Source organism: Macaca fascicularis, chromosome 5 (genome assembly GCF_037993035.2).
Source record: "Macaca fascicularis isolate 582-1 chromosome 5, T2T-MFA8v1.1".
Classification (NCBI taxonomy): domain Eukaryota; kingdom Metazoa; phylum Chordata; class Mammalia; order Primates; family Cercopithecidae; genus Macaca; species Macaca fascicularis.
The window spans coordinates 53,953,995-53,978,523 of NC_088379.1; the positions used below are offsets into that span (position 1 = coordinate 53,953,995).

Sequence of the window (24,529 nt, forward strand, 5' to 3'; positions counted from 1 at the left end):
TTTAATTAAACCACATCAAATGAAATAATTTAGTTCTGGAACAATTTAGGTATTAAAGTGAATTTGAGAATTTGAGTAGATTGTGAATCTCACTTGTTAAACTATCCAATTGCTTCAAGTAAATTAATAATCTACTAACCATTACTAGTCATTACACACTAAAGTTAATATGGCATATAGAAAAGAAGTGGTCACAGAAGAATCCTTGTATCTATATCAATTTAATAAGTGATAAAACATAAGTGAAAATAGATATTGATAATCAATTATTTTCAAAATTGTACAGAAGAGAGAAAACTATTACTTTTTGATCTACAAATACACAAGAAAAATATGTCATTAATTTTTATCTTTGCTGTCATAATATCATTCCTCATATATTTGTTCAATTCTGGAAAATTGCCAGAAGATAATATTTTAAATGTTCATCACTGTTGAATTGCATAGTTCAAATCTATTTCTCATTGAATATATATACTACCGTGTTTTAGAAGCACTGCTTTTTTTTTTGGCTCAATTATTTGTGTATGATGTCATTTTCCTACCTGTTCCTCTTGAAAAAGTATTTCTAACCATGAAACGTGATGTGTGTGAAAATAACACTTTTATTGTTTTATTGTGTTTTGGCAACATACATAGCTCCCTTAGCTAATCTAGAGAACAGCACCTCTTCACTTAATATGCACTCTAAAAATGTTGTTTGAAAGTTCTAGGTAACACAAAAATACAGTCTGAGTACATGACCTATGACCTGTATCAGTAAGGAATTTTTACCTCATTTTAATCTGATCCTCTATCTGCTTTTTTCCTACTTCCTTTTGCACTGATGTGATTTGTAGACATTAACGCAGAGTAAGTAATAAAAATTGGCAATTGTAGTAATAATGTTGCCTCCAAAAGTATTTAAAAGACAGATAATGTGATGAATGTTTGTCTTTTAGAAAAAATGAATGGAAATTCCTAGTTCTGTTTTGTTTTTGTGCTTTTCTGTTTCTTCATTAATTTCTGAAATTTTCAAATTTATTAAGCAGTCATTTTTGAGAGTAAAATGGACAAAAATTCTGCTTTTACATTCAAACCATTCTTTTTCAACAATGTTTTGTTGCTTTTGAATTTTAGCATGTTTTGGATATTAAAAACAAACTTACATTTAGAGGGAAATAAAGAGACACTCTAAAATCTAAAACGCTTTGAGAGCAGCTATTGTAAGAAATACAAATAATCTCAATAGGGTGATAATCCTGACCCTAATGTAGAAAGCACTATGCTAGCTTTTGGCTGGTTGAGGAATCTGGGAATGATTTAGTTGGTACAGTGGATCAGTAGTATCATACCAAAGAGATAAAAGGAAAGTATCTTTTATCACTCATTGGGAACTTTGTTTTCAAATATTTCTTGGATTATTTGCAATACACATGGAACACTGTGTCCACACAACTTTCATAGAAGTGTTAAGAAATTAGAATGGCAAATCTTCTTTGGAAATGTGTAAGTGCAAATAGTCACCATTTGAAATGAACACATGATGGTGGTGTGCAGTGGTGAGAAATGGTCAGTAACAATAGACATGATTTTGCAAAAACCCTTCATGAAATGGAATTACAAAGAGATGACAATCCCTTTTTTGGGATTCCTCATCCTCAGTCTCTTACTGCTTACTAAATGTGATCTTCATGTATGCATTTTAGGAGCACCAGCTTGCATAAGAGAATATTTTCATTTTAATTCATTACATAAAGAAGTATATCGGGTTGTGTCTTTGATATTTTTATGGCCTTGATAGTAATGCTGTATTTTAGATAATAGTAACAAAATCGTATTTCCATAATTGTTTTTCCATATTAATTATACCATACCATCTCATAGGTGAACTTACTGTGGAAAAGATCTGAATGAACCATCATGCTTTAAACCAAGAAAAAAAAAATTATGACTTCATGTCTCATGTTAACATGACTTTCCTTGGGTAATCGTTTATTATATCATGGTAGGAAAACTAGATGTTCTCATGCTTTTTTAATAATGGCTTCAATATTTCAATATGGACTTATTTCTTTCCTCAGGGCCGGTGCATAAACTTCTCCCGAGTTCCATCTCAGTAAAACGGAAGCAGGAAGACCAAGACGGTACGAAGATGGCACATTTTCACATAGCTGATTTTCAACCAAATGGAAAAAATCAAGTGCATTTCAGAAGCTTTTGGAAGAGCAGCTTAATTCCTCTCAGTCAGGAAATGTTTTCTCTGCCTTCTGCTTTGCTTGCACCAAACATTTCCAAACATTTGTTCTGCCATCTACATGGGAGGTGATGAAACTCAGTGGTAACTCGTGATTTATGACATTGAAAATAAAGAGGAACACTGACCTGCAGACTATGGTTTGTACAAGAAAGTTTGTTTGAATGTGTAGAAGAGGAAAAAGCAACAACAGCAACAACATGAAGATGATACCAAAACAACTGGCCATGATGGAAGATAGGAGTTTTTTTACATGGAAACATGGCACTTGTGTTTTTATGTGGCAAGATCTTTATCCATAGGCAGAGTATACAATTTCCCACCAGGCTAAGTAAATAAAGAAGTCCATTGCCTTATAGCTATGTCAGATCACAGAATCCTTCCAAGTCCCCTATCACAGTGTGCCTTACGGGAAGTTTCTGACTGGAAAATCTTGTCATTCTAACACTGAAAAGTGCACACGCATGACAAAATGTAGACAAGATGCCTCAAGGTATTGGTAGCAAGCAAGATTTTGCCCTTTAGTTTTCGAAGACACCTTTCTTTCATTATGCACTCGGGACAAGAAAATTAATAGAGCGTTATTCCACAGAAAGACAGCCTCTAGCCAGAGATCTTGAGTGAAGTGCAAGGGCCTTGTGCTTTGCAAACTTGTCCCTGTAACTGGTAGATTCCTCTTTTCCTATGCTTAGGATTTAGTAGTGCATAAAGCATGAATAGCTATAAACATACCTAGAAGTTCGTTTTGCTTTTAATTTAAAGGAAGCAGTCACCACAAAGCTTCCGCTCAGGGTTTTTTCTTTCGTCAAGTCTCCAAGGGCTCTTCAGCGTCACAAGCCAGCAACTCTCTTTGCATGAAAATTTCAAAGTTTAATTAATATAATTAAAAGCAACAGCAAGCAGCAGCCTGTGAAGATTTTGCTCATCTTTTTTATGCCTTTTGACATTGAATGACCTATTACTGTATGCGCATTACTTGGATTTTGAGGGGCACTCTACCTTGGTTATGATTCAGTAGAGGAAAAAGACCTCCTTTCTTCAATTTACAAATTAAATCTTCAGGAGGATCGCCATCACAAAACATTGACGATGTATGTATTATAATTTTTTAGAAAAACCACCATTGTGTCACGTCGACGATGCCAAATTATGTTAGCGTGAGCAGAAACACTGTGGGGGAGGAAAGCAGCAGCTGAAGAAAAAAGCTCAAATGATCTAGTCACTTTCGATACTGTACTTCAGATGCGAAATGGATATTCGACTGGAAACCTGACAAAGTGCGCCTGCTTTGATGTGAACCGGTATAGACAATGACCAGTGGCTGGGTCAGTGGGATGTCTCTCTGCGAGCACAAAGGCTTATCAAATGACACTAAAAATAAGTTCAACAACCATCACATTGGAAGGGAGAAGGCGAACATTTCATGTTTGGCGGGCATGCGAGTGCACAAGATGGAAAGAGCGATTGGAGCATCCTGGTATAATTACCCCCATTGTGCTCTTAATGGAAATTTCAAAGGATGGGAGTATTCTGTTGGTTGGTGTCCAGGTTTGTGGCACTGTTCCAAGAGGCCTTACACACACACACAAATATATAATTTTCTATACATATATATCCTCTAGCTTGAAACTTTTGCTCAAGTTTATTTATGTCACTGGCTGGCTGGATCCAAAGTCATGTGTCCACACATTCATAAATAAAAATTTTACCTATGCCTGTGCTACCATTTCTTTAAGCCTACATAAAGCTAATGCCTTCTTGGGTTGAATATGCAGTTGTTCTGCTTAGTTTCAGGGTTGGAATTCTATTCAGTTCCAAAATGTCCCTCATGTTCACAGATGATACTATTGGCAGTAGCTGCATATGCAAGTATAACTTGGAAGCCTAATATAGTATACCCAACCCTTTCTGCAATGAGTTATTATATCCCTTTGTTCTTCATTTGCATCTGGAACAAGATCTAATGCAGCTTCCTTAAATGGGCGCTTCATTTCTGATGAGTGCTCACCAATTGCTATTTTAATATCATTGAGAATACTACAGAAGCTAAAGCTATCTTTCTTTGGTAACTACTTTAAATTTCTCTAGAATTATGTAGCATACTTACATGTTGCTGCATGAACAATGTAAATTAACCTCTGCCTTTAAATGGAAAAATAACTTTCTGTAGATTATTATATAGCTACTATCAAGAGCTCTTAATGAAGAGGAAGTGGCAATGGTCTATATGTAGACTGAAAAAATACCATTAATAAAGTTCAAAGACTGATGGAATTTCATTGCCCTTAAAGATATGAACCAGATCTATTTTATACTTTTCTCCAATTATACTAACTAGCAATTGAAAACAAATTGTTTTAAAGAGTGTTATTTTCTTACCAAAAGACCAGATCAAAAATCCCTATACTTTTCAACCGAAAAAGATTAAAATAAAGCCGTTTCTATAAATTTAATGACATTTTATATTTTATATAGAGAAATAGCTTCTGTTTGATTTTCTGGACATCATGTCAGTCAAGATCTACTTTCTGTGTAAAAATGAGTAAGTCTTGCACATAAACCATTCGTGTTGCATAAGGTTGCAAAAACAATTAAGTGGGAAATGACTCCTAACTTATGTGTCTACTCTGCCTAGAAAGAAAGTTTTGAAGGCATCTATATATATTTCATAACAATGTCTGTTCTTTATGGATTTGATCCATAAATATTTATCTATCTGAAAACTTTGATACTTGGAATGTTTTCCTTAGAGCATTTGGTGCTCCAAGAAAAAACATTTGGTGCTAAGAGTTGCAGCACTGATGCCTTTCCCCAAGTTAATTCTATTTTAAAAATTTATATTTCCTTCCCAATGAGATGCAGAGTAAAATTTGAGACCCTCCATTGACTAGGGAGCAGCATCTGTCATCTATGGTTAATTACTATTTTGACAAAAATATAGAAGGTTTAAACCCCCATGTATTTCAGATTGTTAGAGAAAGAAGAAGGTTGCTTATATTTCCCTTGAACTTTATTCTAACCATTTAAATAATAAATTATTCAATATTTGTTATAATAAATCCTTACTAGATGTAAGATTTGGGTGTTTCTGTGAACTTAACTTTATTATCTAAGTATCACTAACCATTGTTTACTGCTTAGAGGCAGATACATTTATTTATTTTTAAATTGAAACAAATTCTATATTGTGGATAATTAGGTGTTTAAAACATTTTGATAGACCAGCTTATGTATGTTATTTTTGAAATTTAAGAAGGCAGAATGTAATCAGGTCACATTTACAAGTATAAGGAATTATAACTTCCTACTCCATGCATATATTGTATGTTGGTTAGCTTTTACTAGCATTTTCTATAGCATCACATTACTTTAGAAAGTTTTTGAGAGTTTCATTATTACTAGAAAAGTTTGGTGGGTATATGTACACAGGAAAGAAATATATGCATCATTTCAATATGAAAGGAAATACATAATCTAGAAACAGAATAACTCTTGATACATCTGTTACATAGTTAAGGAAAGAAACAGGCAGGTGAGGCTGGAGAACCGTTGTCTATTTGTAGGAAATAAAGTCAGTGCGGGCACACATTCTAGTTTCAGAGTTAAATTAATATTGTGCTTAGTGAATTTCTATGACATATTTATGAGAACACTTTAGTGTATTTCCACTCCTACTAGAATCTAATTCAGTTGATTGGATAAAAGAAAGACTTATTTTATTTTATTTTTTTGAAAATCCATAATGTAGGAGGTCCTGTGCTGGTTTTTTAGTGTATTTTATTTTTGTGCTCTCCTGCCAAAAGAAAAGGCTGATAAGTACACAGTACAACATGTAAATTTATATAAAAATATGCTTGTTTAGATTGCTCTACAATAACTATATTAAGGTAAATTTGTGTGTGTGTGTGTGTGTGTGTGTGTGTGTGTGACACAGAGAGAGAAACAGAAGGAGAGTTGAAACTCAACGTGTTTTCAAAAAGAGCCTTAGCTTAGGGATCAGGTGACAGAGAGGTCCTAGACCACAGACCCAGCCATCAACTAGCTTGCTGATGTCGAACAGATAAACTCTCAACCATAGACTGAAGATGGAATGAAGATATCAAAAGTTCCTTTCAGCATTGACTAGATTTTTTATTTTATTTTATTTTATTTTGAAACAGTCTCGCTCTGTCGCCCAGGCAGGCTGGAGTTCAGTGGTGTGGTCTGAGCTGACTGTAACCTCCTCTTCCTGGGTTCAAGTGATTCTCATCCCTCAGCCTCCTGAGTAGCTGGAATTATAGGCACACAACACCACACCCAGCTAACTTTGCATTTTTAGTAGAAATGCGGTTTCACTATGTTGCTCAGGCTAGTCTCAAACCCCTGGCTTCAAGTGGTCCTCCTGCCTCAGCCTCCCAAGTGCTGTGATTACAGGCATGAGCTACTGCACCAGGGCTCTGACTACATTTCTATTAATAAGGTTAGGTTGGAGGTTTTAGTATTTATGTATCTCATATTTATATCAATATGACTGACTTCTTTATACATAGTGTGTGGTAATATTAGCTCTGTAAACTGTCAGTTGGAAAAAAAAAAAAACCTTGAACTATAGTATATGTTGATAATTAGTCATAATAATATCTTAGTTAATTTCTTACAACTAAAATTTGTCAAAGAAGCAACTTAAAGCTTATATCTGATGAAATCTTTAAAAAGATGGGTAAAACATTGGGAAATGTATCCATGTACTTCACTCTGGTTCATAAGTTTAGCAAGAGAAGCACAGAAATTGTTATGAGATATTTATGCTACCAGTTTTAATAATTGGGTTACTTTCTATACTGCAGAAAGAAAAATTACTAAACTCCTCTCTTTTTAGTCAAAATTGGAAAAAAAAAAAAAAAAAAAAGTCTTAATTGACAGTTACTATGCCTGTGCTGCCCATAGCAAGTATTCAGTGGAAAATACTGAGTAATTTGAACACAGCTTAGAATCCATTGTATGTTACAATTGCTCGCCTTTCACAAAGTTTGCGTTGTCTTAATGTAGAAAGATACTGTGATCTAAGAATTCAAAAATTTAAAGAGTGGACCCTAAATAGGGTTTCCCAACTGCCATGAAGTTATTTGTATCTTAGATGAATTATATTTACAACATTGTAAATGTCAGTGGGTGGTCCAAAATAAATTGTTAAAGTTATTAAAATGTACATTTAAGTAGGTTTCAGTTTGACTAGAAATAATTGGCAAGAAGGCAAGAACTAATCTTCTAGAGCAGTGGTTCCATCCCCCAGGTCATGGACTGGTACTGGTCCATGGCCTGTTAGGAACCAGGCCACACAGCAGGAGATGAGTGGGAAGCAAGTGAAACTTCATGTGTATTTACAGCCACTCCCCATGGCTCACATTACCACCTGAGCTGTGTTCCCTGTGAGATCAGCAGCAACATTAGATTCTCAAGGAGCGCAAACCCTATTGGAACTGTGTGTGTGAGGGATCTAGGTTGCCCATTTCTTATGAGAATCTAATGCCTGATGATCTGTTGTTGTCTCCCACCACCCCCAGATGGGACCATCTAGTTGGAGGAAAACAAGCTCAGGCTCCCACTGATTCTACATTATAGTGAGTTGTATAATTATTTCATTATCTATTACGATGTAATAATAATACAAATAAAGTGCACAATAAATATAATCCACTTGAATTATCCTGAAACCATACCCACCCCCCCCCCCACCCCTGTCCATGAAAAAATTATCTTCCATTAAACTGGCCTCTGGTACCAAAAATATTGGGTACGGTTGTTCTAGGGTGTAGACTATGAAAAAGATATGCATTGTCTCCATGAACTAAAAGACAAGGTGATTTTAAACAATTTAGATGCCAAACAAAGAAACTGAAAGCTTCCAAAGTCATAAATGATAGAGAAAGGAAATTGTTACATCATGTGCCAAATTAGAAGCAAATCTAAACTTCTTAGCATGCTTATGTACTCCACCATCTGATTTGTATAAGTAATTGGGGAAAGAAAAACTCACAATATAAAACAAGATTGACTAGTTCTAGCAGATGACACCTGTAAATAGAATTTTTACTAGTTGAAATTCTGATGTGAAATGAAGCCATTATTATTATCACAATAAAGTGTTCTTTTTAGTTCTTTTTTTAATATCCTCTAGTTCTGAAAGTCTCCCTTAATTAAACAGCAATGACAGACCTGCAGCTTCTGTAAATACTTTGTTTGTGTGAGGCTGTCACATGGAAAGAAAGATTATATTTTAAACAATATGTTCAAGTGTAAAAATTCTTCAACAAATTCTTAATGTTTTAAAAAATGGGGAAAAATTGTAGTAGTTTTAACATTTTGGAATTCTTCATAATAAGCTAGGTATCTCAGAAAGTTTGAAAGGATTTTAAATAATTGTTTCAAAGAATATCAAAGACTAAATTATGACCTGGAATATTCAGTGTACTTTTTGTCATTTTGAGAGGTAGTGACATGATTACAATAACACAATACTAAATAAAAAAGAAAATTACAATGACATTATTGGTTGCTCAGCATCTCTGTATTACTGTCAACATTGAAAAAGCTCTGAGGTGGTGAATTTATAGGTAAATCAATGATTTTTTTAAATTCTAATTCAAAACAATAGAGAAAAGTCAATCTACAATTTATTTAAAAACTATAACATTTATTGAGCTGGCAGAGTAAAAATAGCATACTCCTCAAATTATTCCTTTAAAATCGTAAATAAAACAGAAGGTATCACTTTGCCTTAAAATATTTTCCTTAACTTCAAAAATCAGTCTGATAAATCTCAACCCAGGGTCATTACTGCATATGTTTATGATTTCTAACTTTTCAAGAACACTTTGAACATCAATTAAATTGAGATGAGAGGGCTTGTATTAGTTTCCTCTTGCTGCTGTAACAAATTACCACAAACAGTTGCTTAACACAACACAAATGTATTCTCTTACAGTTCTGGAGATCAGAAGTCCAAAATCTGTTTCAATTAGGTAAAGTTAAGGTTTCAGGAGGACTAGCTCTTTCTAGAGGTTTACAGAGAAGAACTTGTTTCTTTGCCTGAAGTAGCTTCTAGCGGCTGCCAGTATTCCTTAGCCTGTGGCCCCTTCCTTCATCCTCGAAGTCTAGCACTCCAAGCTCTGCTTCAGACATTACATCCCCTGTTGTGGCTGCTCTTCTGCCTTCCTCTTATAAGGACTACTGTGACCACATTAGACCAAATTGGATTATCCTAGATAATCTTTCTGTGTCAAAACCTGTAGCATAATCATGCCTGCAGAGTCCTTTTTGCTGTAGAAGGTAACAGTCAACAGCTTCTGGGGATTAGGATGTGGACATCTTGAGGGTCCATTGTTCAGCCCACAACAAAGCTTATAATAATTTTCATTTTATTGAATGTTTCCTTCTATCTGATACCATAAGAAGATATACAAGATGAATTCAGCTTTCTACTTTAGAACCTTACCTATCCAAATTTCTTGTTACACTGATTTTTTTTTTTTTTTTAGTAACTCCATTTGTCTCCTTTCTACTGCTTTATATTTTACTTGTGATTTTTCTCAGAAAAGGAAAAATGCCAGGGAATAAATACTTGGAAGATTTTTGCCAGATGAAAAACTTCGTCCAAAACTGAGAAACACGTGTCGGGTTATTGTTGCCTCTGGAGCATTTACTTGGCCTATCTGCACATGCCCAGAAGTTAACCTAGAGTCAGTCCCTGTAGGATTTTCTTCTGTCATACTGAAAATCTACTTAGAAGGTATTGAAACACCACCAGCGAAAAAGAACCAAAATAAGTTGATATTCTAATGTTAACATCAGTAAGAGACATATGAGTCTTAAAAAGCTTTCCCCACCTGCTAATGGTTTTTTCCAGAATAAAAAAAAAAAAAAAAAAAAAAAAGTGAAAGAAAGGAGAATGATTTTAAAGTCATTAAAACTAGGCCGAGTGTGGTGCCTCATGCCTGTAATCCCAGCCCTTTGGGATGCTAAAGCTGGTGGATTGCCTGAGGTCAGGAGTTCGAAACCAGCCTGCCCAACATGGTGAAACCCCATCTCTACTAAAAATACAAAAATTACCCAGGCGTGGTGGTGGACATCTCTTATCCCAGCTACCTGGGAGACGGAGGCAGGAGAATCGCTTGAACCCGGGAGGGGGAGGCTGCAGTGAGATGAGATACGCCACTGCATTCCAGCCTGGGCGACAAGAGTGAGACTCTGTCTCATAAAACAAATACAATAAAAAATAAGTAAATTCAATAAAACTAGCACCCATTTTAAATATTTTTCAAGTAGTAATCTCAAAGAAGACATCAATAAATTGAGAAACTCTAAAATGAAAGAAGGAAAAGGGATCAGATTCTCGAGGTAGATTTTCCCTAAAACATAACATTATGTGCCATGCACCTTGAGTTCTTAGAAAGAAATTATTGTATACAGGCAATAGGAATAGTTTCCACATCTCTCATATTTTGGTACGTTACATAGCTACACACGCACACACAGACACTCCTTTCTAAGTACAATTACCTTTGAAAATGCTATGAATGACCCATAATATGAACTTTCATGCACTTTGTGATCCTAAGGCTATTCCTGATTATTCATGTGAAGAAATTTGACACCTGTAAATAATGAGTTCCTAACATGTTTAGAGAAAACCAGGCAAATCGCTTGATAACATTAATAACATATTATTTTATAATTTTCCAAAGTGTTTTTACATATTTTTTGTTGTTTTTATTTAACAAATATATACCAGATGCACATGATGTATACAGTGCTAATTTGGCCAAACTCTAGGCAAATTTTGTGATAAATTGCATTATAAGGGAATGGGTGGGGGGGGGGGTGAAAGGACCTTCTCTTGATACTCAGTAAAAAAGTCTTGTAGCATGAATCCTGAGTTGCCCATTTAAAAAGAAACCCTGATCACATAAAATGAGATTCAATGCTAAATGAGGCCTGTTTTACACAGGCGCCCCTAGATAAACTCTGTGCGGCTGAGAGTTTCTCATTTTGCTGCCACACAATTTTCAGTGTACATTAACAGCCTTCCCGTGAAATCAAAGTGCTTTTAAATCATTCTATTTGTTGCAAAACATTACTTTGGTCTATGTACAGAGAAGTTAAGCCACATAAAAATTTAATATCCCCTAAGGGTAAACAAAACAAAACAAAATACCATAAAAATGATGAGGTTAAGAAGGTTTACGTGATTCCTAGCCAAAAGGGGGGGTTCCCAGGAAATTATTTTCAGGGCTAGCTGAAGGAACTTTTGATAGAGATCATTGCTTTATCACAACTGTAGAAGCAGTTAACATTGGACAAGAAAGGGAAGAAAACCCAAGACAGTGAAAGGATAATTAAGAGTCTTAGTTTTAATTTCCAAGGATTATATGGTGAAGTGATTATTTCACAATGGAAAATTGAACAGATAGATTTATATTTTGCTGTTTTACCTTGTGATAATCAACTGTCCCAGGTATTTATTCCATTTTAACATCAACATGTGCTCCTCATTTTACCAATTGATCCACACAAAGCAGGTAAAGAAAAATGTTGCTTTGGATGATACCAGGCACTTCAACTTTACAGCCCTCCACAGCTCTCTAATTTTCTGATAGCCCCTGGACAATAGCATGAATGATGTGTCTGGGGTGGAGTCCTGGAAGTTAGCTGTGCTCAATAACCAGAAGTGAAAAACCCTTCCAAATAAGCAAAAGATGATAGGTCAGGGAGTCTGGTTTTATTGCTGATAGAAAGGAGCCAAAAACCGACCAAGAAGGTCAGCAGTCATGCAGCAATTATACCAGGGATAAAGACCAACAGTAAGAACAAAGGAGAGAGAAAGGAAACTGCCTTGAATTTGAGAATTTATCAGCTTAATTAATGAATATTGGCAGATGCCTATCTTGTGCCAGTCTCTGCAGTAGACAATGGGAAACTAAGAAAGATAACTATTCTGAACAATCTTGTCTGCAAGTGAAGACAGACACTGATAAGATGCAAGTGTCATTAGTTCTGTAAAGTGGAAATTAAGAAGTGTGATGAGAACATGTAATAGAAAGGGGCTAGCCTGGCTAGATTCTTTAGAGAAGGCAATGAAATGTTTGCTGAAAGTTTTCAGCAAAAGGGAAAATGAGTGCATGTTTTCTTTCTTTCCTTCCTTCCTTCCTTCCTTTTCCTTCCTTCCTTTTCCTTCCTTCTTTCCTTCCTTCCTTTTCCTTCCTTCCTTTCTTCCTTTTCCTTCCTCCCTCCCTCCCTCCCTCCCTCCCTCCCTCCCTTCCTTCCTTCCTTCCTTCCTTCCTTCCTTCCTTCCTTCCTTCCTTCCTTCCTTCTTTTTCCTTCCTTTCCTACTTACTTAGCAACACACCTGGCAGAATGCCTGGCAAATAATAGGCTCTTAATAAATATATTGATGAGCTGGAAAATTATTTTTCAGACTTACGGTTTCTGCAAGAGAAAGTAGTCCCATTCTTACTAGGTCCTCCCTCTTACAATGATAAAATGTTGTTGTTGGACATAACCCAACAACAACAACAAAAGAAGCCTCTGAAATGTGTCAAGACTGCTTAAGGTCCTCAGACATGAGGAACAATATGAAGGTGAATCCTGGGTTTCTTTATTGTTCCACATATTTCAGACAGGGTACTGCAGAGACCTCCAACAGGGAATGTCAACAGGCACAGACACTAGCATTTCCCTCGAGACAGAACCTATCTTGATGGGTTCAAAGCTTAAGTAGGTGTATCTTGTCACCTGCTGTCCACCTTGAAACATGAATTAAACAACAGAGTTTGGCAGAGTGGATTAAAAAAAGATTCCCTAACAATATGCTATCCACAAGAAACTCACTACAAATAGAATAACATAGATTTCAAATAAAAGATGAAAAAATATATACTATGCAAATATAAATTTTTAAAAAACCAAAAGTGATGATACTAATAATCAGATAAAATCATCTTCAGGACAAAGAATATTACTAGAGATAAAAAGAGATATTATATAATGATAAAAGAGTCAATCTTCCAAAAAGACATAACATCCTAAACATACACATGCCAAAAACAAAAAAAAAGTAGAGCCTCAAAATACATGAAGCAAAAATTGACAGAGCTGGATAGAGGAGAAATAAATAAATCCACAATTACAGCTCAACACTCAAATATACAAATTCCACCAATTGATAGAACTGCTAGATAGAAAAATCATAAGAATATAAAATTGAACAACACAATCAACTGACAGTATTTAATTGACATATATATAGCATTAACTACCAAATAGCAACAGGATATACATTTTTTTCACATGCCCATAGAACATTCATTGAAGCAGATCATTTCCTAAGAGGCTGCATTATCCCACATAGTTTGATATGCAGGAAGGGAAATATGTAGCACTAAATTCTTACATTAGATAAAAGGAATAGTCTCAAATCAATAAATTCCTACCTCTGGAAACTAGGACAAAAAGAGTAAAATAAACTAAAAACAAGTAGAAGAGAGAAAGTGGTAAAAATAATAACAGAAAGCAATGGAATTGAAAACAGAAAAACAATAGAGAAAAATAAATGAAGCAAACAGCTGACTCTTCAAAAGAATCAACAAAATTGATAAACCTCTTGCAAGACTGACAAAGATTTTTTAAAAAGACAACAATCATCAATGTTGGAAACAAGATAGATGATGTCACTGGAGATTCTTCAGCCATTGAAAGGATAATCAGAGAACATAATGAACTGCTTTACTTGTAAATTTCTTAATGACAAGCAATGGACCAATTCTTCAAAAACCAGAAACTACCAAAACTCAACTAAGATGAAACAGAGAATCTGAATAATCAATAACCATTAAATAAATTGAATTTTAATTACACCAACCCCCCAAATCCAGTTCTACACCCTTTCACTGGTGAATACTATCAAATATTTAATAAGGAATTGACACCAATTTTCACAATCTGTTCCATTAGAAAAGAAAGGAAGTACTTTCCAACTCATTTTATGAGGCTACAGAACCAGACCAAAAATGTACTTAAAAAAGACACACAAAAAGTAAACTATGCCATTATCGCTCATAAACTTAGGTAATAAATTGTCAACAAAATAATACATGTTGGACCCATCTATGTATAAAAAAACTATATTCCATACAAAGTGGTAGTTGTTTCAGATGTGCAAGGGCCTATCAACATTAAAAAATTAATGTAATCCACCATATCAACGGGCAAAAGAAGAAAAACTATATGCTCATGTCAATTGATGCAAATAAAGCATTTAGCCAAATCCAATATTTATTACTGATGAAAACTCTCAGCAAATTAGGATCAAAGGGTAACTTTCTGAACTTCACAAAAGAGAATCACAAAAAAACTATAGCTAATATCACACTTAATGGTGAAAGACTGAATGTCTACTTAAAATCAGAGACAAGATAAGAATGTCTACTGTCAGACATTCTTCTTATTCAGCATAGTCTCAGCAAGAAAAATAAACAAAAGACATACACATTGGGAAGGCAGAAATAAAACTGTCCATACTTAAGAAGACACAATTGTCAATGTAGAAAATCTTAAAGATTCTATAAAAATACTCCTGAAGCTGATGAGTAAATTCACAGAATAAGTAGCTTCACAGCATACAAGATGATTATACAAAAATCAATTGTATTTGTATATATTAACAATAAAAATACGGAAACAGGAATTTGAAACACTATGTGATTTACAATTACTTCAATAAAATGATATACTTAGGCATAAAATTAACAAAATATGCACAGGCTTCGTGTATTAAAATTTACATAATACTAATGAAAGAAATTAAAGTCCTAAAAAATGGAAAGACATGTTATTGAATTGGAAGACTCAATAAAGATGTCACTCAATATAGTAAAGATGTCAATTGTCCCCACACTAATCTATGGGCTTAATACTATTCCTATCAAAATTCTAGAAAGGCTTTTTTGTGTGCATACAAAATCTTACCTAAAATTATATGCAAAAACACAGGCCCTAGAATAACTAAAACAATTCTGAAAAAGAAGGATAAAGTGAGAGGAGTTATTCTATCCAATATTAAGCCCTATTAGCTTCAGTAATCAAGATAATGTGGTATTGGAAGAAAGATAGATACACAAATGAATGAAACAGAATATAGAACTCAGAAATAGGCCTACAAGTATGCCTGGCTCATTTTTGACAAAGGTACAAAAGCAATGAAATACAAGAAGGAGATTATTTTCAATAAGTGGTAATAGAACAACTGACCTTTTTGCTTTGTGAAAGACCCTTTTAAGAAGATGAAAAAACAAGCTACACACTGGCAGAAAATATTTACAAAATTCACATCTGACAAAGAACTATTATCTAGAATATATAAGTAACTCTTAAAAGTTACCAGTAAAACAACAACAAAATCCCCACAACAAAGAAACTATCCAACTATAAAATGGACAAAAAACAGACATTTTGGTAAAGAGGATACAGAGAGGGCAAATAAGCATGTGAAAAGACATTCAACCTCATTATTCATTATAGAAATGCAAATTAGAACTACAATGAGATGTTATTACACACCTATCAGAATGGTTAAACTAAAAAGTAGTCATAACATCAAATGCTGATGAGGATGTAGAAAAACTAGATTACTCATACATTGTGTGGTTTAATGTAAAATGGTAAGGCTCCTCTGGGAAACATTTTGGCAGTATTATAAAACAAAGCAGGTCATTACTATAAGGCCTGAAAATTGCACAATTGAGCATTTATCCCAGATAAATCAAAATAAATGTTCATAGCAGCTTGACTTGTAGTTGCCAAAATCTGAAAACAACTTAGATATCCTTCAGCTGGTGAATTTTTAAACAATCTGTAGTATAGTCATTTGGAATACATCTCAATAACAATAAAGGAATGAACTATTGGTATACACAGTAACTTGGATGAATCTCCAGTGAATTATATTGAGTGAAAAATGTCAATCCCAAAATGTTACATACTGCACAACAAAATGATAGAAATGAAAAAGTTGTTGCCAAGGTTAAGGGACCAAGTAAAGAGAGGAAGACAGGTGAGGCTATAAAATGTCAAAAGGAGAGATCCTTGAAACAATAATATTTTCTCTCTATTGTGACTGTCCTAGTGCTGACATCCTAGTTGTAATATTGTACTATTCAAAAACTATGGCTTTAGAAGATGTTACCATTAGATGCCTGATATAGGATATACAGACTCCCTCTATTATTTATGTATGAATATATAATTATCTCAAAATGAAAAGGTAAAAGAAACTCAAAAAATGATATTTCTAATGTTAAATAAACATTCTACTAATAAGTTTTAATGATATATTGCGTAGAAGACTAAATTTCATAGAATTATTTTTATTTTCAATTTTATACTATTTTTCACTTTAAAATATTGTTTTAAAATGTATTATAGAGTAATTTTGACATTTTTGGTGAGCATGTATGTGTGAAGTTCTGTGAATCATAATATATTTATAGATTTGTATAAACACTACTACAGTCAGAATACTGAATAGTACCACCCCCACAAAAGACCCCTTTAAGTCACAAACCCCTTTCCAAACCTGACAGGCTCTCCATTATTATAGCTTTGCCATTGTGAGAATGAAAAATAAATGGAATTATGTATTAATACTATGGAAACTTTTGAGACTGATTTCTTTCACTCATCCAAGTTGCAGCATATATAGTCGATCTTATTTATTACTGAATAGTATTCCACTGTAGGGATATGCCACAATTTATCTATTCACCTGTTAATGTACATATGTGTTGTTTACAGTTTTTAGCAGTTATGAATAGAGCTGCTATGAACATTTGTATACAAGCCTTTGTATGTTTAAGTTGTGTGAACATATGCATCTTGCTTGAGTAAATAGGAATGGGACAATGATAGATGCATTTTAACTTTTTAACAACTGCCACACTGTCCCCCAAAGGGATTGTAGCATTTTATATTTCAAACATTTTTGTTTGTTTCTGACTTGTAGCCCTTCAGTAACTCCAGTTTGTCCATAGGTTAAGAAATTCAAAGACTTTACCGTGACAGGTGTGTCAGTCAAGTTCTTTGTGGCATTCTATACAAATGAATTATATAAATAGCCCACAAGCCAGCACTTCCTGAGCCTGCTTTTTTGACCTGGGTGACTGAGCCTAGCAAAATCATATGAAAGGACATGAAAGGCACAGATACAGAGGAAAGATCAGAGGGTGGGGAATAAAATACCAGGTTGAGGAAGCAAACATATGTAGGAAATATTTGAAGTCAGATCTCTAACCAAAAAATTTTTAAGTAGACCAGTCTGATACAGACACTGCTGTTGCCACAAGCAAACACATAGGCTGTGACTTCCACCTAGATTTATAAGGAGATGCAATTCCTGAATTATATGATTGGAACGCAAATGTTATACAACCAAAACTGTGATGAAATATTTGCCAGAACATATAATGTTTTTTGTAGTCTAGAGTCTAGCTCTCTGTCAACCTTGTCACTTATGATCTACATCCAAATCACACAATTAAGTATGTTTGAAATTGCCGCAACATTGAAGTGGCTTGATTACTTTTATTATTTTCACAACTTGACTGATGTCGCTGTTTCTCTTTTTTTCCATGAATTATAGCACAAGGGGTTAAGCTTTCCTTTGCAAAAGAGTTAATTAACACCTGTGTGTGTGTGCATGTGTGAGTGTGAATATGTGTATGTGTGAACATTATTTTGAACTACTTGAACTTGTTAGTTTGATTCAACATTAAAAGGCCTCAAGGCCACACAGCTATAATGAGATTCACATTTTGGAGTTTACATTGGTATAGTAATACATTTCATGCCGTTGTTCTGTAATTTGCCTAATCAAATAAAATGAGATCAAGCATTACACTGGAATGGTCCAACCTCCCCATTCATACAAAGTTACATTTAGCTAATCACATAAGAAATTACTCCTTTCCCAGGGATTTGTTTGCGTTTGTAAGCTAGTTAGAAGGCTGAATTTAATCAGTGTATTCTATTCCTCTATTAATATCTACTGAGCCCTTGAGATATAGCCAGAGGGGCTGATAAACTAAATTTTCAATTTTATTTAATTTTAATTAATTTTAATTTAAATAGCCATATCCTGTGACTAGTGTCTACTGTATTGGACAGCACAGGTATAAAGGTCCATAAAGTCACTTCATTCATACATACGCTTAGTCACTAAAACTTAAATTTGTATTTGTGACAAACCCATAGCCAATATCATACTGAATGGGCAAAAATTGGAAACATTCCCTTTGAAAACCGGCACAAGACAAGGATGCCCTCTTTCACCACTCCTATTCAACATTGTATTGGAAGTTTTGGCCAGGGCAATCAGGCAAGAGAAAGAAATAAAGGGTATTCGGTTAGGAAAAGAGGAAGTCAAATTGTCTCTGTTTGCAGATGATATGATTGTATATTTAGAAAACCTCATCATCTCAGCCCAAAATCTCCTTAAGCTGATAAGCAACTTCAGCAAAGTCTCAGGGTACAAAATCAATGTGCAAAGATCACAAGCATTCTTATACACCAGTAACAGACAGAGAGCCGAATCATGAGTGAACTCCCATTCACAATTGCTTCAAAGAGAATAAAATACCTAGGAATACAACTCACAAGGGATGTGAAGGACCCCTTCAAGGAGAACTACAAACCACCACTCACACAAACAAATGGAAAAACATTCCATGCTCATGGATAGGAAGAATCAATACTGTGAAAATGACCATAGTGCCCAAGGTAATTTATAGATTCAATGCTATCCCCATCAAGCTACCATTGACTTTCTTCAAAGAACTGGAAAAAAAAAACTACTTTAAATTTCATATGGAACCAAAAAAGAGCCCACATAGCCAAGACAATCCTAAGTAAAAAGAACAAAACTGGAGGCATCACACTATCTGACTTCAAACCACACTACAAGGCTACAGTAACCAAAACAACATGGTATTCACACCAAAACACATATGTAGACCAATGGAACAGAGGCCTCAGAAATAACACCACACATCTACAACCATCTGATCTTTGAAATGCCTGATAAAAACAAGAAATGGGGAAAGGATTCCCTATTTAATAAATGGTGTTGGAAAAACTGGCTAGTCATATGTAGGAAGCTGAAACTGGATCCCTTCCATACACCTTATACAAAAATTAACTGAAGATGGATTAAAGACTTAAGTGTAATACCTGAAACCATAAAAACCCTCGATGAAAATGTAGGAAATACCATTCAGGACATAGACATGGGCAAAGACTTCATGACTAAAACACCAAAAGCAATGGCAAGAAAAGTCAAAATTGACAAATGAGATCTAATTAAACTAAAGAGCTTCTGCACAGCAAAAGAAACTATCATCAGAGTGAACAGGCAACCTACAGAATGGGAGAAAATTTTTGCAATCTATCCATCTGACCAAGGGCTAATATCCAGAATCTACAAAGAACTTAAACAAATTTACAAGAAAAAACAAACAAACAACCCCGTCAAAAAGTGAGCGAAGGACATGAACAGACACTTCTCAAAAGAGGACATTTATACAGTCAACAAACATAGCAAAAAAAACCCTCAACATCATTGGTCATTAGAGAAATGCAAATCAAAACCACAATGAGATACCATCTCACACCAGTTAGAATGGTGATCATTAAAAAGTCAGGAAGCAACAGATGTGGAGAGGATGTGGAGAAATAGGAACGCTTTTACTCTGTTGGTAGGAGTGTAAGTTAGTTCAACCATTATGGAAGACAGTTTGGCAATTCCTCAAGGATCTAGAATTAGAAATACCATTTGACCCAGCACTCCCATTACTGGGTATATACCCAAAGGATTATAAATCATTCTGCTATAAAGACACATGCACATGTATGTTTACTGCAGCACTGTTCGTAATAGCAAAGACTTGAAACAAACCCAATTGCCCATCAGTGATAGATTGGATAAAGAAAATGTGGCACATATACACCATGGAATTCTATGCAGCCATGAAAAAGGCTGAGTTCATGTCCTTTGCAGGGACATGGATAAAGCTGGAAACCATCATTCTCAGCAAACTATCACAAGAACAGAAAACCAAGCACCACATGTTCTCACTCATAAGTGGGAGTTGAACAATGAGAACACATGGACACAGGGAAGGGAATATCACACACCAGGACCTGTTGAGGGGTTGAGGGCTAGGGGAGAGATAGCATTAGGAGAAATACCTAATGTAGATAACGGGTTGATGGGTACAGCAAACCACCATGGCACATGTATATCCATGTAACAAACCTGCACGTTCTGCACATGTACCCCAGAACTTAAAGTATAATAAAAATAAACTCTAACTTAGGGGAAACCTGTAGTGTTCCCAGGCATAGATTCTGGAGATTCAAACTTCCAAAGAGTCTGATGGTAAAGAAAAGAAAGTGAGAGGTGTGCACAGGATGTTACAGGAGAATGAACAAATACCAAGTAGGTGCTGAGAAAAGACTTCTTGAGAAAGATAGTACTTGAAATGAGGCTTCATGAGTAAAGAATAAAGAAAGAAAAGAGTAGATGAAGAGGCATATATAAGGTTAATGAGGCAAAAGAGAGCATTGTTCATTTAGGAGGAAATCATGGAGGTACAGAGTAGCTGAAATCTTATACAAAAATTAACTGAAATTTGAAGTAAGGAAAATGTCATGAGATGAACTTAGAAAGTCAGTCAAAGATCTTAATGTCATGGTTAACATTTTCCCCCCAATCTAAGGTATACAGAACATATTTATTAGATCATTGGCTAATAAGGTTGTATTGTTTTGTATTTGTTTATTTTTTACGTGAAAGTGATATAACTGGATATTAAGGTAAGAAAGATTATAACATGCAGTGTGGAGAATACGTTGAAGGGTGCAAAATTTGTAGGAAAGTCAATTATTGCAATCATCTTATCCTAAAATGGCAGCAGAGATCGAAAGTAAAATGGATTGTAAAAATGTATATTGTAAAGTTAGAATCAACAATATTTGGTGATGGATTACCTGTATAAGATGAAGAGAGTCAGAAAATCAAGACATTTCATAGATTTCTGACTTTGGCAAATTTAGCTTGCAAAAGACTGGGAATGCCATTCATTAATGTGGAAAATGAAAGTATGTCTGAGAAAACTAACTTCTAGAAAATTCATGTTCCCACTTCCATAGTATGAAGTTGTGGGTAGGAAACAGAAATTGTTACACTTCACCTTCTATTGTGTTAAGTGACTAAAAATGCAGGCTTATATATTAGAGCAGCTAATTTTGTTCTAACTTACTTATTAATATTCTATTTTTATAGTAACAATTACCCCATACAATACCAAATTACCTGAAAAGTTATTGGCTTAATACAATAAACACTTATTATCTCATAGCATCTATGGAGTCAGACATTTGGAAGTGGCTTGGCTTGGTGGTACTGGCTTAGGATATCTCATAAGGTTGCCGTCATGTGAAGGCTTTACGGGGGCTATGAAATCACTTTTGAGATGATTCGCTCACATAGCTATTGGTAGAAGGCCTCAGTTTCTTGACACGTGAATCTTTTGATAGAGTTCTCTTAGTGTCTTCATGACGTAAGAGGTTTCTTTCCCCAAAGCAAGTGAGAGAGAGAGAGAGAGATTGAGAAAGGAGAGAGAACACTTTTTATAACCTTCAGCTTGGAAGTTATGCATCATCACTTTCACCACACCATATTTGTTAGAGGGGAGTCACTAACTCTAGCTTACACTCAAGGAGACGGAATTAGCCTCCACCTTTTGAAGGAGAGTGTGTCAAAGAATTTGTGGACATATTTTGGAACTACTACCTTAATATAGGAGAAATGTGAGCCTGTCTACTACAGCAGTAAACTTTGCTCTAACACAGAAAAAAAAAAAAAATGTGCGGCCGGGCGCGGTGGCTCAAGCCTGTAATCCCAGCACTTTGGGAGGCCGAGACGGGCGGATCACGAGGTCAGGAGATCGAGACCATCCTGGCTAACACGATGAAACCCCGTCTCTACTAAAAAATACAAAAAACTAGCCGGGCGCGGTGGCGGGCGCCTGTAGTCCCAGCTACTCGGGAGGCTGAGGCAGGAGAATGGCGTAAACCCGGGAGGCGGAGCTTGCAGTGAGCTGAGATCCAGCCACTGCACTCCAGCCTGGGCGACAGAGCGAGACTCCGTCTCAAAAAAAAAAAAAAAAAAAAAAAAATGTGCTTAGTTCTGGTCCCACTAGTTTGCCTGTGAAATATACAAGTGGCAATTTTCAGTAGGCTGTTATAGGCATAGTTTTATACCTCAGGAGAGATGTTGCTTGAAGCCATAAGAATGAACGAAATCACTCAAAGAAAATTTGGAGGGTGGACAAAGAGCACCAAGAACAGAACCTGGAGAGCTATCTATGTTAACAGGATATTAGCGAAATATTTTAAAAATTATATGTCAAAAATGTGTGAGGAGAACCAAGAGAGAATGATGCACACAAGCCAAAGGATCAGAATATTTTGAAAAAGGCATCAGTAATATTGATGTCAGGTTATAAGCTACTTCTAGAGAGGAAAATAATGGGGAAATAATGGGGATTTTTTTAGGTATTTCTTATTTTTTTAAATAAGCTAAAGTTCAAGCAAACATAGCAAAATGTCAATATTTGTTTTACCTGAATAGTAGGTAAAGAGTGTCTTTTAAAGCACTTGTATATTTGTATTTATTTGAAATACTTATTAATACAATTCAGAGGAACTTACCAACTTTGCGAAATCCTGCAGAAGGTCAAGTAGGGTAAATGCTGAAAAATGTCCATGTGATTTAGTAATAAAGTGGTCTCTAGGGACCTAACAGAAATAGTTTCAGTGAACTGAAGCTAGATTGATAGAAGCTGGATTGCAGTAGGCTAAGAAGTTAAATGGAAGGCTGGCTAAAAAGGTCAGCAATGGGACTTTGTTGGATAAAAAGAACTTATTATGCTTTTGTTATTGCTTCCTTTCAAAACAAGGTGACTTAAATTATTAATATTTATAGATGAAGGGGGAGAAAAGCTAGTAGAGAGGGAAGGCATGCAGTGCTAGAATAAGACCCCCAGAGGGGCAGGACAAGATGCAGAGAGCAGATAGATGTCCTGATGCCCTGCCATGGGGCATGGACCTTTCGATTTCTTTTTGTATGGTGGGGGAAAATGAGGCCTGATACATGGCTTTAATTTCAGCTTTCTAAGACCAAATCTTATGAATTGACGACAAAGTGAAATAGTCAAGTAAGTCACATATTATTTGGCTGACCACACACACACACGTATGCACACACAAAAGCATCCTCTCTGTGTAACATAAACACCAATAACCACCTTTAAAGGCTAAGGTTGAGTGCATCTGTCTTTTCTCTTTATCTGGTGAATTATTCAAGGGCGAGGACAGTGTCCCTTTATGCTCTGCCAGCCGTCCCTGGCACATTGTGAGCACTCAATAAATAATAATTAATCCAGTCCCTTAATAAATAGTCATCCATTTACTCAATGAATAATAATTAATGATAATAAAATTTCTGAAAAGAGTGGCAAAACTTGAAAAAAGTTACAAATGTGATATATCTGTTTGTACCTAATTAAATGCAATTTTGTGGAAGAGATATTTAGAACTTGAGCTCTATGAACTTGATATGGTATTTAATGCCTTACATTTAGGACACTTATTCTTTTAGCTCATATTTTCACCAGTGTCTCAGTCATATTCACATATATTTATATAAAATTTCATTTCACACATATGGGTACATACATGTATATATAGCTATATACCTGTATATGGATGTATATATGTGTGTATATATGTATATATATGTGTGTATACATATATATGTCTATATATACACATATTTGTATATGCATAAACATATTTTTCCATCCACCTCTATATATCACTGACCCTAGGCAAGTCAGTGAGACACTATGTTTACTATTCACGTTTGTGTGTGTGGCAAAGGAGGAATCCCCTCTACTTTGTACCACCATCCACACTGTGGTGCTTTATTTGTGCCATAGTGATTAAGACACAGACTCTGGATTTATGTTCCCTGGATTTAAATCCCAGTTCTACTATTTCCTAATTGTACCACTTTGGACAAATTGTTTAATACTATCTTTCAGTTTCCTCATCTGTAAACTGGGGATAATAATAATGATTACCCTCTGGGTGTCTACCTCAGAGGTGTATTGGGAAGATCATTTAAATTTACATACATACAGC

At 35.1% G+C, this 24,529-nt stretch overlaps 1 protein-coding gene across 2 annotated transcripts in view; it reads left to right on the forward strand.

The window, feature by feature from the left end:
- Nucleotides 1-3,950, forward strand: part of ANTXR2 (ANTXR cell adhesion molecule 2) — a 160,845-nt gene extending 156,895 nt beyond the window's left edge. For both annotated transcript variants that reach the window (XM_005554964.4, XM_005554963.4), the window contains exon 17: nucleotides 2,064-3,950. In XM_005554964.4, the coding sequence (XP_005555021.1) occupies nucleotides 2,064-2,102 (39 nt within the window). In that variant the 3' untranslated portion in view covers nucleotides 2,103-3,950. The remainder of the gene's footprint in view (nucleotides 1-2,063) is intronic.
- Nucleotides 3,951-24,529: the final 20,579 nt, after the last annotated feature.